General features: G+C 45.1%; 1 protein-coding gene across 1 annotated transcript in view; it reads right to left on the bottom strand.

Annotated features, from left to right (window-relative positions):
• Positions 1–14,949, bottom strand: part of KIF5B (kinesin family member 5B) — an 862,770-nt gene that overhangs the window by 421,708 nt on the left and 426,113 nt on the right. Inside the window, exons 14-15 of the mRNA XM_086941550.1 lie at positions 10,697–10,903; positions 10,390–10,533 (exon numbers count right to left, since the gene is read on the bottom strand). Coding sequence (XP_086797676.1) covers positions 10,390–10,533; positions 10,697–10,903 — 351 coding nt within the window. The remainder of the gene's footprint in view (positions 1–10,389; positions 10,534–10,696; positions 10,904–14,949) is intronic.

Here is a 14,949-nt window from a genome sequence, read left to right as displayed (position 1 = left end):
AGTACAAATACGGGCCTACAACCTTCCGGCCGGCCACGAACTCTCAGAGCACCCAGGCATGCAATACGGTGACATAGTAATACAGCTGCACATCGGCTAGTAAGCAGGAATCAGACTGGAAATTGCCGCAAGACCATGACACAGGAGTGTTTAAGGTTAAGTTTTCAAGTTTTTCTATGCAACTATTAAAGTCAGGTCATAGTGTTCCGTACTCGTAAAATGATAAAAGAAGAGCAAGGACCATGCAGGTGGGACATGACAGTAGCTACGAGCCGTACAATCCACATCTCAACAAACAGTCCCGACCGGGCAGGATGGCCACACAATGTTCACGTTACAGGGTAGCAATCCCAACCACCCCCTCATACCACTCCGCCACCCTTCGCCCAGTATGCCTGAACACGGACCGAGGAAAGAGAAAACACAAAAGAAGCAAAAACCGGTCCCATAGAAACTAACAAAAATAAAATGTAACCCCCCACCCTACACACATGCAGAGGCTATGGCCACCCCCCCCCAGCAGAGTGTCTGTCGCCCCTTAAACCCGAAATGCAGAAGAGAAGAAAAGAAGTGAAATAAAAGGAGAGATAAAGCAAGAAAACGTAGAAAAGGAAGAAGGAGGTTTAATTTTAAAATTATTTATAAGGAGTCCACAGCGGTAAGGTCAAGAAGGATCCGAGGCAGAACAATACGATGAGGACAGAAGCGGGTAACGAAACCTCAGAATAATCAGCAAGCATTTTCCACAAGACAGTCAACTGTAATCAATTAATTCAGGATAGAACATAATTCAGTCACCTAGTGACCTCCAATCGCTACCCACCAATTCCCAAATCACCCTTTGACCAAAGAAAATAAGGGAGGAAAGGAACAAAGGACAAAAATAATAAGAAGAGAAAAGAAGGAAAAAGAGGCCCATAGAAATTAAAACGATCGAAAAATTAACCCCCCACCCTACACACATGCAGAGGCTACGGCCTACCCCCCCCTAGCAGAGTGTCTGTCGCCCCAAAGGAGTACCCGAAATGCAGAAAAAGAAGAGAAAGAAAAAGAAGAAAAAATCACGTTTGATCGGAGGAGGGCCCAGGATATTACCAAAGCAAACAATTACTTTACCCACGGCCGCCCAACCCCAGGTCCCGACCTAGTACCTAAGCAACCTGTACCTCCAACAAGTGTCAATCCCAGTCCCGGCCATACACATAGAAAGTTGCAGCATAATAGGGTGCATCATCAGCCCTGTCCCCTTCGAACCAGGATGTCAACAAAGTCCAGTTCCAGGGCAGCCAACATGGAAGGGGAGGGCCCCCGTGGAATCCAACGCGAGAGTCGAGGCGCTTGCAGCGAGGCCAACTGGCTTGGGGCTCGATGGTAGGGGGCACAAGAAATCTTCACTGCCAGTCCAGAAACAGCACTACAGGGTGAAAGACCAGATGAGAGTTCCAGCGTAGCAGTCAGACGATACGCCAACAACAAGTCCCGAAGGATGGCAAGAAGCACGTCTCCAGAGAACAAAGGAGGAGGGCAGCATGGCGTCTGAAACTGAAGCACCGGCCCTCGCAGAGGTGCAGTGTCACCAAACTCCCCCGAGGCGATGTCCAGGAGTACTGCAGCAGAAACGGTGACGCGCCCATCCGATGTCTCCGTACACTCTAGACCGGGTGTTTCACCATCGACCAACGGAGGATGTGGCGTAGTGTGCAGTGCTGAGAAGCCACCGTGACCAGCCGGAAGGACCTCAGTGAGCCGGGCCCCCAAGTCAGTAGCAAAGTTGCGAAAGGCCATACGCAGACCTTCAAGTGCATCCAGGACATCCCGGAGCCCCAGCGGTGGATCCGGAGTGGGGGATGCATCTGTGGCCACCATCTTGTGCGCCCAGCCGCAGAGCGCCACGAAAAACAAGCCTCACTCGCCAGCGAGCCGTCCCCAATAAACCGTGCAATATCTGCAGGGCACAGTTGACACCGTGACACGAAGGCAGCCGGGCACAGGGAAGTTTCTGACGTTAGGAAGCCGGCGGAGCAGGGAATCCCTCCGGCAGGCACAGGGTTGCAGACGCGGAAAATGGCGTCCGCCTCGGAGGAGTGCAACAAAGAAACAATCCCGGCCCACTTCCAGCGAGGCCGAGATACAGTATACTGGAGCCGATACAATGTAGCAGGCTAGGCGCGCTATGCTGCCAATCCGAGAAAAGCTACGATGGAAAATCCCAGCGCCAGTCTGCAGCAAACGTCCACCGGCACCTCCCCCTCCTCAGCGGCCGCGGCTGTTGCTGTCGCCGCCGGCCGCCTCTGCAACTAGATGTCCCTGCTGCGGCCACTCGAGAGGCCGGGATGGACACAGCGGCTCTACAACCTCGGAAATACTCCGCTTTCGCCGGGACTCGCAGCAGCGGGAGTAGGAGCGTCCCCTGGGTAAGTGTGGCGCACGGAGGTGCAGGATTCGATGCAGGATCTTTGTAGAAGGCACACGGGTCGACGGAGCCGATGCGCTAGGCGGCCATCTCGGCTGCTGGCTAGGCTCCTCCCCTCCGTGGACTGCTTTTTGAAAGAGTTTCTGCCTTATGTGAAGTCGTATCACTTCAGGACACTACAGACTTCATTAACAAGTTGGAGAATGTTCCATTTACACAAGACAAAGATCTATTGGTGATGCTTGACGTCACCTCATTATATACAAAAATTCCCCAAGATGAAACAGTGGCAGTGCTGACCCATTTCTTGGAAAAGAGAGAAAAACCAACCAGAGTACCAACACAATTTATTGTGGACTTGGCCTCGTGCCCTAAAGAAAAATTATTTTTCTTTTGGCAATGATTTCTTTTTCCAGATAAAAGGCGTGGCTATGGGCTGTCCCTTTGCCCCAGAGCTAGCTGTGCTTTTATGTCAATGTATGAAGATACTTTTGTACATAATAACAACCCATTTTCCAAACATATCATCACCTGGCTTCGATTTATTAACTATATTTTCATGGTGTGGACAGGAGGCCAAGAGCAAATCATCTGCTTCTTCAATTGGCTAAATTCCAGAACATCAGAAATACAGTTTAGTATATCCCAATCAGCTCATAGAATAGCCTTTTTAGATGTAGAAGTGTATTCAGATACAGATGGTCTGGCGACAACTCTGTTCCAAAAATCAACAGATGAAATACTTTCTAGTACCACCCGAGAAGTCTAGAAGAAAACCTCCCGTAAGGGCAGTTCCTGAGAATCCGTCACAACTGTTCTTACAAAGATGAATATGTATCACATGCGAACAACTTAGTAAGCAAATTGAAAGATCAAGGTTACCCAAGGAAACTGGTGAAAACCACAATAAAACGGGCTTGGTGAACCCAGAGAGAGACTCTCTTGGAAAGACGTAAAAAATGCCAGTGCAACGTCAAGTATGTGTCACCACGTTCTGTCCTAATTCTAACCATCTTAAAAAAGTGATTAATCAAAACTGCCACTTATTAAAAAATGTGGATCAGGAATTTACAACTGCCCCTTTCTTTGCATTTAAAAAGGAGAGCAGTATATCAAATTATATGGTAAGGGCAGCAGCTAAAAAAGAACCTAAACCTTCACTAAGACAATTAATGGGGCTGGCACCTGTCACAGGCCACCACAAATGTGGCACGTGCACTTGCTGCGATTCCACAGTGGAAGGAGCTTTGTTCTCCCACAAAGGCATCCATTAGAAGCATGAATCTTTTTCAAATTGTAAAACCAAATCGGTTGTGTATGGAATAACATGCCTGTGTGGACCGTTATATATTGGAAAACGAGCCAGGAAATACGACAGAGGATCTGTCAACATAAATCTCGTATCACGAAAAAGGTTGAGACTGCACCTTTAGTAAACCATTGGATATAAAAAAAAAAAAAAAAAATCACACACGGAAGGAGATATCCGCTGAACAATAATTTAGATAGGGGAAAGGGATCCCGTGGTGGAGACCAGGAAAATAAACTACCAAAAAGGGAAGCCTTGTTGATTGTGAGATTCGACACAGCAGTTTCAGGGCTTAATGAACTTTCAGAAATTTATAAATTATGAACCCCAGGAGGCTGAAGGGTGTTTTCAGCCCCCTATACTCAAAGAACTTTCAGTAATTCATAAATTATGGACTCTAGGAGGCTGAAGCTTGCTTCCCAGCCCCCTATGCCCCAAGATGTTGACCGTCTATCCACTGCCTTTTATGCATAATACCTGCGGTGTTCCATTATGCTATAAATTGATGCAATACAATATGTATCATGCTATAGACTAGCCGTAGCCCCGTGTAGCCCCGTGTTCCAATTGAGAATAAGGCAATCTAACTTCTGTATTAGGAAGACTACAAGTCCCAGGACGGATTGGGCGATTGGCCCCTGCCTTTAACGTAGACGCACGGATTCCCGTAAGCATGTTGATCCGATTGGGACAAGGACCGGGAAGTAGGGAGGCACAGATTGAGCACGGTGAGTAACTCGGTAAATGACGTGGGCTCTACACCACGCCAATCGCTAATATTGTTTTGCAAACATAGGATAATACCGGTAATTCAAGACTACCTTGTTTTTCTTGTAGCGCTCGCAGAGTTGTACACGTTCAAGGAATTTAGGCACACGATTAAATTAAAAAGTCGACGCCGTAGATAAGGACCTATTTTGAAGTTTGTGATAAAAAGCGATGGCTTGAGGGAAACTGACATCCAACATCAGGCATTATTAAATTCTTTGGACAGGACGCTGAGGATTAACACTACTAGCGGGGAACATATACTAACATGGAACTTTTAAACCATTTGTTAAAGCAATTCCAAGTAGGTTTCATGATTCCGATTAAGCACCGTGGGGCATAGTTTTGGGAGCCCGTAGTATTATTGATAGGACAGATACTGTTTATTTATTATTTTGTATTTTTTCTTATTTTCCTTTTTGGTGCTTGGATTAGATTAATCACTCTTCAATTCACCAGTTAAGGAACTAGAACCTGGTGGGTATATGGAATTGAGGAAAGCTTTTACAGAGGTAATACTGGTGGCACAGTGATGTAGAAATAGGTATTAAGGTGGAATTTTGACTGGTTTTTCGTTGTTTTCTGCAGTGAGGTTGGTCCTGATGAGAACCCTAGAATAAAGCGGGTTTGAAACGCGTAGACCGTGGAAATACCAAACATTTGCTTTCAATAACTGCCTTTAAATTACTTATTTGTTGCATTGTTGGAAATGAGATTGTACAATCAAATCCAGAAATGTGTAAATACTGTATAGGATACAAAAGAAATTGTGATTTACAGCAATATTGTTTGGTATCAGACTCACAAGTATGAATGTTTAATGTTTTTCTTTTGAAAGTGTGGTTGATTTTATTATTAAACTCATTTTTAAGGCGCACGAATCATCCCCCAAGGGATATCTCGGCGCCTGAGAAAAACAGCTGTAGGAGAAGTGCGCAGTCAATTTTCAAAAAAGCCAGGTCTCTAGTAGCTTTTTAAAATTAACAAAATTAGTGCAGGAATGAAGAGGCACAGGAAGCTTATTCCAGTGTGTCGGGCCAGGTAGGAAAAGGCATGTCCTCCCATTTTGAACTTCTTGATTCTCCTGCTGCATAGCAGGTTGCGGTTACTCGACCCGAGTTGTCTTCCTGGTTGGTAACGTTCAATCTTGTTAGCCAAATACGACAGACCCAGCCCATGCAGAGACTTAAAGACCATACAAAGCAGTTTAAAAATGGCACGCTTTCTAATGGGCAGCCAATGCAAAAGTCGCAGCAGGGGAAGGGAGGAAGTTTGCGCTGGTTTATCCAGTGCCAGGCGGGCTGCGGTATTCTACCCTACCTGGAGCTCGACCAACAAATCCTCCCTCACGCCTACCAGCAAAGCATTGCCATAGTCCAGGCGACTCATCAAAAGGGCCTGGATCAGGGTTCTTCTTGCCGTCAGAGGGATCCAAAAGAAGATCTTTCTGAGCGACCTCAAGGTCCCATAGCAGGTGCCTGCTAAAGTTTTGACCTGCTCTTCCATTAAAAGATTGTTGTCCATTTTGATCCCTAGGTTCTTTGCCCATCCCCTAGGGGCAGGGGGTTCCCCTAATTCTGTTGGTCACCAGTCGGTGCTCCACAATTCTACTGCCTTCCCAAATTACAGAATCTCCGTCTTAGAGTTCAGCTGTAGAAAATTGTCTCGCATCCATTTGGCGATGGCCGTCATGCAGCCAATAAATGTGGCCTTCGTTTCGGCTGGATTGTACCCAATGTGTACTATCAGCTGCGTATCGTCAGCATAGGAGATGGATTCAAACCCATAATTTCTGACGATAATGGCCAAGGGGGCAAAGTAGATGTTAAACAACGTTGGGCTCAAAATAGAGCCCTGAGGCACCCCCTTGTCCACAGCTATGATAGGTGACACAAATGAGTCCATCTGGACAGCTTGAGTTCTATCTGACAGGTAACTCTGCATCCAGTCCAGTGCAGATCCTCTTGACACCAACCTCTCTAAGCCTACATAGCTGGATAGTATGTGAGATGGGGTCAAAGGCTGCTGACCGATCGAGCAGCACTAGCATGGCCAGAGAATCCATGTCTAGTGTCATCCTGAGCGAGTCTGTGACCTCCAGGAGGGCGGTCTCAATACTATACGAGGCCCAAAAGCCAGACAGACGGATCCAGGATGTTATTCTTTTCCAAATAGCAGGCCAACTGTCGATTTATTGTTTCCAGAATCTTAGAGCAGCACAGGAGGAGAGATATTGGCCTATAGTTGTGTGGGTCCCTTGGGTCTGCTGATGCCTTTTTCAATAAAGGTTTCAAACTGACTCTCTTCCATGTACGTGGGAAAGTTGCCGTTTCAAGTGAGATAGTGCATATCTCTACCAATGAGTCAGCAATGACCGGTGCTAACTCCAACATAACTGCTGGTGGTGCTGGATCTAAGACCGATACAGATTTTGCCTGGGCCAAAAGGGCACCAACCTGCTCACTGGTAATTCTGGAGAAATGGTCTAAAGTCGGAGAGCAGGAACTTAATTGGAAGGAGACTCCCTCATAAGCTCTCACTTCAGAGCCAAAGACAAGGTAAATTAGATCAATTTTATTTAAAAAAATGCGTCGCAAGGTTATTACATAGCTCCTGCGTTGCTGTTTAAAATGGGTTGTTCGCCCGGTGATAGGTGAACTCCCTTAGAATAACAAAGAGCTCACGTGAGGAGTCCTTAGCTCCTTCAATACGTGCCCCTAGGTAGGTTCTTCTGGCTGTATTACAACTATTAAGATAGATTCTTTGAACCTCTCGATAACTTCTCTTGTCTAATTCGGACTTAGACTTCCTCCATTTCCTTTCTTTTTTTCTGCACAAGGCTTTTTCTCTCTTAAGAGTGTCGGAGTACCAAAGTGCAGGGGCTGCCCTGGTCTGTAATTTAACTAGCTTCCGCGGTTAGTCGAGAGCCTCTGTAAGGGAGGCCTCGAAGAAATCTAACGCTTGGTCACAATCCTAGGCTAGCTTAAGTAAGGGAGGGGTATAGACCTTGCTAAAAGAAGAGGCTGTAACTTTTTCCCAGCTTATGCGAAATTCTTTATTGTAAAATTCCCCTACTTTTAGGATGAGCCCAAGCAAACTTCAGGCTCGCATGGTCCGTCCAGCCAACCTTCTGAGGAGATTCGACTAATAATTTGGGAATATTAGAGAAGATGTTGTCCAGAATATGGCCAGCCGAATGGGTCGGACTCTTTACTCTGGGAAAAAGATCCAGGGATTCCATGGCTGCTCTCAGGCTAGCCGAGTCCACGTTTGTGGCCTTCTCTAGGTGGTGATTGAAATCCCCTACGAGTAAAAGTCTTTCCTAGCCTTTCAGATAATTCTATGCAGAAATCTTCCTTATTTCCTCCTGGCGGGTGTACACTAAAGCTCCTGCCCATACAGTCCTGTGACCATGCTGCAGTTTAAAAATCAGCAGCTCTATGTTAGTATTAGAGACAGAATCTAAGCTCTTAATATGGAAAGGGGGGCGCGTGGCATTTGCCAGCCCTCCACCCCTCTTTCCCAATCTATCTACGGGTACTACTATGTAGTCTGCTGGTAAGGATATTGCTAGTGCTGGCGTTACGTCGTTATTTAGTCCAGGTTTCACTAAAAAGACTGATATCAGGTTTAGTCTCATCTAGCATATCCCAGATCTCCGCCACATGCTTAGGAATGAATCTAACATTAAGATACAACCGCTTAAAGGATGTGACTGAATCGCCTACAGGCTGCATCAATGGTCCAGTGATTGGATGTTGAATAAGTGATGTGATGAGTGAGGAGAATTGTTGAACGTTCGTGTAATTTATGTATTTATTCTTTCTTTGCGTGTAGTGTTCATATGAAGTATTCACCATACGTATGAAATGGTTTTTGTATATGATGAATAAAAAAAAAATGGGATATTCAAATAAAAGCTACTAATGAGCTTAAAGATGGTCTGATGGTATGTCCACGCGTCTTTGGATATAAATAATTTCAAATAATTAGCAGTATTGGCATTATTTGTGGTTGTTGGTTAATGAGTGCTCAGCCTTACTGCTTAGGAACCATACCCTTTTTTGTTATATATCATCAGGTATGGCAGCACAAAATCGAACTGTCCCTGATTCCGAAACTTACCCTACGACTAAGGTGACTCCCCTGTCCATGCTCACGTAAAACGTACATGGTCTGGGCGACAAACTAAAGAGGGGCTTGGTTCTACAGTGTTTAAAGCGGTGCTCTCCAACGGTGGCCCTGTTGCAGGAAACGCACCTTACTGGTATCGCATGCAAGGCGAAGGATAGATGGGGGTTTAAAAGAATAGTACACTCTGAATTCTCTTCTGGTTCCAGGGGCGTGGGTATTTTAGTTAAAAAACAATCCCCACTGATAGTGCATAACCCAAAAACGGATGATCATGGCGGCCATAATAGGTCAATGGGAGTGTCGGTCCGTTTACATTCCCCCGCACTGCATGCGGTAACACTCCCAGCCCTTAGTGAGTTCTTACTTGGTCTTCCGGAAAGGGAACTTCTGATTGGCGGGGACCTTAATCAACTATAGATGGCACCTTGGACCGATACCCTGCGAAGGCGCCCGTACCTGGCGTACCCCGCTTTGGAGGTTTTCTGGAGGCACTTGGGCTTACTGACGTGCGGAGCTGGCATCACCCCACGACACGGCAATTCACCTTCCACTCTGGGGTACACAACAGTTTATCCAGGATAGAGTACTTCCTAGCTTCAGCGGATTGCTTAAGAACCATTGACAGTATAGTGATAAGACCTAGAGGTATCTCTGACCACTCCCCGGTGCTATTGATGTACACATACCATCACAGGACTAGGCGACTTACTTATCCAATTTATCCTGGCTACTTACAGGTCCCAAAGATCAAGAAAGCCGTTATCACGGCGACAAAATACTACTTCCAGGAGAAGGTTAGGTCAGTTGACTCATCGACTACCCTGTGGGAGGCGTACAAAGCTGTCCTCCGAGGGCAGGACATTGTCTCTATTGCAGGGCACAAACGGGAGAAGCAGCAGGAATTGCAGGATATAGAGTTAGAATTGCATGACGCTGAGGCCCAACACTCCAACGACCCAACGACGGTTACATCCCAAAAATTGCATCTTAAGCAGCAACAGCACAGGAAATATCTTGAAGACCTGACCAGGTCGCGCCTAACGGCCACACAACACAAGATCTATGAAACCGGTGATAAAGCCGGAAAGCTTCTGGCATGGCTAGACAAAAGGGAACAAGGTAATAAGTGGATAGTGAGGATTCGGACGGGGGAGGGGCAAACCACAACAGATCCGCACACAATAGTACACACACTAGCGCAACATTTTCAGCAGGTCTTCCGAGATGATATTGGAGGAGGCGCGGTCTTACATAAAAGATATTGACATGCCCAGGCTCACCCCGGAAGCAGCTCTCACGCTTAAGGCAGACCTCACGTTAGAGGAGCTGCGAGTGGCGATTGGGTCATTACAATCAGGCAAGGCGGCAGGACCCAACGGCATACCTGTTGAACTCTAAAAAAAGGCGGCAGGGACTATTGCCCCACACCTGCTACACATGTATACCGACTGTTTACAGATATGCGAGTTACCGCTGGATCAGCGAATGGCCACTATAGTGGCGATACCCAAACCGGGGAAGTCTGCTGAAGAATGTACCTCGTACCGCCCAATATCATTGACTTAACCTTTTTATTTGTATTTTATTAAAACACATCAATGAGAACCCATCTAATTTTTCACTATGAAACATGGGTGATGTGACTTAATCTAGATTTACACAATTTTTCCATGTGGAGTATGCTCCTGCATTAAGAGAGTAGGTAAACATGGTCTGTAAAAGTGTTTTTTTTGTTTTGTTTTATAGCTAAACGGTGTTGGCTTACCTTTACATCATTATTTCCTACAGCAATTCCAATTTCGGCAAGGTCCTTCAACAACGATGTCATCATTTCTGTTGCCCTTTTTTTTTGGTGGTTGGTCATTTCCTTCAGTTTCTGCAGTTCTGAATCGATACTAGATAAAATAACCTAAAGAAATTGATGTGTTATATATTATATACACATATATAGAAATCTTTCAAAATATTCCACAGAATGGAGAGCACAAATTATAAATATTCAAAACAAGAAAGTCAGTCAAGTTGACAACCATATTTAGGTTCATATTCCTTTTTCCTTATAACTCACTGACCGATTTCTGACTGAGTTCTTCACTGAGCGTCTCATACTCCTTGGATTTATCTTCTACTTCCTGAGATTTTTGATCATAATTTACAGCAAGTTCCTCCAAGGCCTGCAACACTTCCTTTACTTCTTCCTTGGAGGCATCATTTTCTGCTTGGAGGCGGTTCAACTCTGCTTGCATATTGTCTTGGTCCCGTCTCGTAGAAGCTAAAAGCTAGAGTGAGTAACAAAAGACTAGATTCAGGCGAATAAAAACACAATTTATCTCTTGTTAATTTACATACAGAAATGTTTCTGCATATATTTATACATAATATTATAATGCTTTAAAAATTGAATCTTAACAGAGTTGTTGAATCGGCATGTAGGCTGCTTCATCTGCCAAATATAGTCGAAGGCTGTATGTTAAGCCTGAATACTGCAAATGCATTAAATAACACATAAAAAATTGTAATTTACCTGTAACTCTCGTTCTCCGGTATTGGTACTTTTTTCATAGATGCACATGCTCGAATCATCCCAATCGTCGAGGTGGGAGTCCGAAGGTACATTCTAAAGCAGTAGAATTAGTATACATAGCTTACAATGGAAAAGCGTTACCAAAGTCCGCAGAGGAAATTTATCGTTCCCGAGATAGCAGTATACAAATCTCTTCTGGTATGAACCTCTTTCAAAATAAGCATATACTCTTCAGGAAATTGATGGTAACCACATTCTAAGACCTCAGTTGCCAAATCATCAGATTCACTATGTTGAGATTTGGGTGATCTACTTGCCCTTGAAGTTGTGTCAGAAGGTTTTGAGGCGGAGCAGCATCTTATTCGGGTGAGCCTCACAGATGTTTGTCTTATTTTCCTTGCTAAGCTCAAAATAGTTGGTCGAAAGGAATTGGCAAATATACCCAACCAATTCTTCCATGAAGTACTGGTGATGCTGGTACCTGGAGGCGAACTTTGGGCCTATTTTGCAGTGGTAGCAGATCCACAGAGAGTTTTTTTCCATCTCTGAAAGCGCTGTGGAAGTTCTTGAGGATTAATCCCCAATTGAGTGTTTGTTCCTACATTCTGCTTAGCAGATCCGCACGATCACGGTCTATCTGAATGTGTTCCTCTAGGAGGAGAACTTAATGACAAATACCCCAAAACCACATTGTTTGGGCGAAGGCTGACAACAAGCACAAGCAAGTGTCCATCTGTTGATAAGAGCACTGCCTTGTTGAGAGTTAGAGTAGAAAAGCTTTGAGTGCCCGTTGCACTGTTGTCAACTTCAAGGAATGGATGTGCATTTCCTGTTGTGTCTGGATGCCTGAGAATAGTGAGGTTGTCCACCCCGTGAGGGAAGTGTCCATGCTCATGGACCCGAGCGGTTTACTGTTGATAGAAATATGCCCTGTATCAAGTAGCGGATGTTCCACCATTTTAGTTTGTGCTGAACTCTAGCAACATCAAATACTTCCAACAACTTGTCTGGACAGAGAATCCTGTAACAGGTGTATATGTAAGCGAGTATTTGGAACTATTGCAATACGGCTCTTAAGAAGGGTTGTATTTGTTGGAGACAGATGTGATTTCTTGAGATTCACTATAAATCCCAATATGTGTAGAAGCAACACTACCTGTTTAGTGCGTGCCAGGCACTGCTGTTGTCTGCTAATCTTTACCAGCCAGTCGATCAGATGAACAAGTTACTAACCTTCAGTAACAGTTTTTTAGTGGCTACTCTCTCTCTAACCATAGATCCCACACCTTAGAATGTTCCCACTAATCAGAGTTGCTCTAGATGTTTTTCAGCGATGCCCCTGCACACTGCAAGGGGTGCTGTGCATATCAGCACTAATTCCATACTAACCCAAAAGTGATGAAACAGAGCTGTATGTAAGTACTAACCTTGTTTGCAGACGTCAGTTACTTGCTGGACTCTTTCAGCACCCTCAAACGGGAAGCACAAAACCATTGTCAGTGCCAGTGTGCAGATATCTAACTTGGGACCTTTTCAAATGTTCAAAGAGGCTACTCAACAGAACAGGGAGATGTGAAGGTGGTGAGGTATCTGCAGTTAAGCGTACCCACAAGAAAACAGCATTACTGAACACCAGTAACGTCTAGTTTCTTATCCATCGGTGTAGTTTTGCAGCTTGAAGACTTTCAGCATGCACTATGCTGTGCATTATTCCGCCATCTAATGGTTGAGTCGGGAATTGTAGTATTGCTTCTTTTATTGTTTTTTCATGGCCCAGGTGGGCGTCGACATACCACGATCTGGTGTCCTTTCGTGACGTAGACTTGCTTCCTCCGGAAGCTCCCACCTTTGGTCGCCATCTTCGGATTCTTTTTTGTGGTCTTGTGTTACCTTTGTTTCTCCTCTAATCTTGTAAAGTCTTTCTTCAGGTTTAATCCCTTTCCTCCGGTCTCATCTTTCTGGCGGAGGAGGGTGGGTTCGCTAGTGAATCCAGAAAGTCCTCAAGCTGCAAAACTACACCGACAGGTAAGAAGCTATACGTTTTGCAGCGTGAATCTTTCTGGATTCACTATGCTGTGCATAGACTCTGTAGCGGTTTGCCCTTATTGTGGTGGTTAGGTGGAAGATGAGTTCTGGTTACTGAATATGTGTTGTAAGACCTTCTGTCCCACTTGCACTTCCTTGTTCATTTGGATATCCACACAGTAGTGCTTAGTGAACATGTGCACTGAAGACTATGTTGCAGCTTGGAAAATGTCTTGAATTAGTGTGTTAGCTAGAAACGCAATCGTAGCTCCTTTCTTCCTTGTCGGGTGAGCCTGAGCTGCTCCTTGTAATGGTTGTCCTGCTTGTTTGTGGCAGAGTTGCATGGTTTGTGCAATCCACCGTGCAATGGTATTTTTGGTAACTGGTTGTCCCAAAAAATTGCTGGCAAAAGATACAAAGAATTGCTTTGTTTTCCTGCACTATTTTGTCCTTTCTATATAGTGCATTACTGCCCTCCTGGTGTCCAGTGTGTGTAACGCCCTTTCTGTGCTTGTGGAAGGTTTTTGGAAAAAAAAATGAATTTGAATTGTCTGATTGAAGTGGCACCGTGACCCCACTTTGGCATGAAATGTGGGTCCGTTCTCATGGCAATCCTATCATTGTGTATCTGTAGGTAGGGGTTCTTGAAGTGTTAGCGCTTGTAATTCCCTCACTTTTCTTAGCGATGCGATAGCTACTAAGCAGGCTGTTTTTAGCGTGAGCATGTGCAGTGTAACATTGTGAACAGGCTTAAATGGTGCATTCATCAATTGCGTTATCACTGCTTTGAGGTTCCATGCTAGTGCTGGCATTCTGTTTAGAGGTGCCATTCTCTTTGCTCCTTCTAGGAATCTTTTTACCACTTGAACGTTTTCCTGTTTCTCCTCTTTTGTAAGCAACTATTGCCGCTAAGTTGGCCCTTAGGGAGGTGTAGCTTAGTTTATTCTGTAGTAGATGTGTTAAGTATTTCAGTACTTTTGATTCCCTTGTAATCTTCCTTTGTAGTTTCTCCCTAATGCACCATTCGGAGAATCTTTTCCACTTTGCTACGTAGCACTTCTTGTGGTAGGTCTCCTTGCCTCTCTGAGTACCGCCATTGTGCTTGCCGGTAGTTTGAGGTGTGCCAACTCTAGGTCCTCAGGAGCCATGCTGCTAGGCTGAGGCTCTCTGGCTACGGGTGTACTACTCTTCCGTTTTGCATTGTTAACAGGTCCTTTCTGGGGGGGAAACCTGTGTGCAGGCGTTTGTGCCATCTCCATGATCTGTGAGAACCCTGTTGGTATGGCCCACTAAGGTGTTATCAGAATTAGCGTCATGTTGCTGAACCTGCATTTGTTTAGTACCTTGTGTAGCAGTGGTTTTGGTGGAAAAGCATAGGCAAATGTCCCTGACCAGCTTGCCACTGCAAGTCCTGAACCTCCGAGGATGCGGAGCCCTGGTCCATAGCTCATTCCCTAGGGACTGTTTGCACGGTAGCCTGGATGCGAAGTTTTGGCATTTTGGTGTGTTGCAAATAGGTCTATTTGCAGAGTACCCCATTTGTGGAATTCCTTTTGGATTTCTTGTTGGTTGATTTCCCATTCATGTGATGAGGAAGTCTGTCTGCTGAGCCTGTCTGCTTCCACATTATCCTTCCCTGGTAGATGTATCGCTTACAAGTCTATTTGTCTTAAGATTGCCTATCTCCATATTTCCTGTGCTAGCAGAGATAGTGTCACTGACTTGCTTGTTGATGTAGAACATTGGAATGGTCTCATGTGTAGGCGGATATTTGGG

Source organism: Lissotriton vulgaris, chromosome 10, assembly GCF_964263255.1.
Source record: "Lissotriton vulgaris chromosome 10, aLisVul1.2, whole genome shotgun sequence".
NCBI classification, from domain to species: Eukaryota; Metazoa; Chordata; class Amphibia; order Caudata; family Salamandridae; genus Lissotriton; species Lissotriton vulgaris.
The sequence above is the reverse complement of the archived record's forward strand: the minus strand, read 5'-3'. Positions and strand labels throughout refer to the sequence as shown.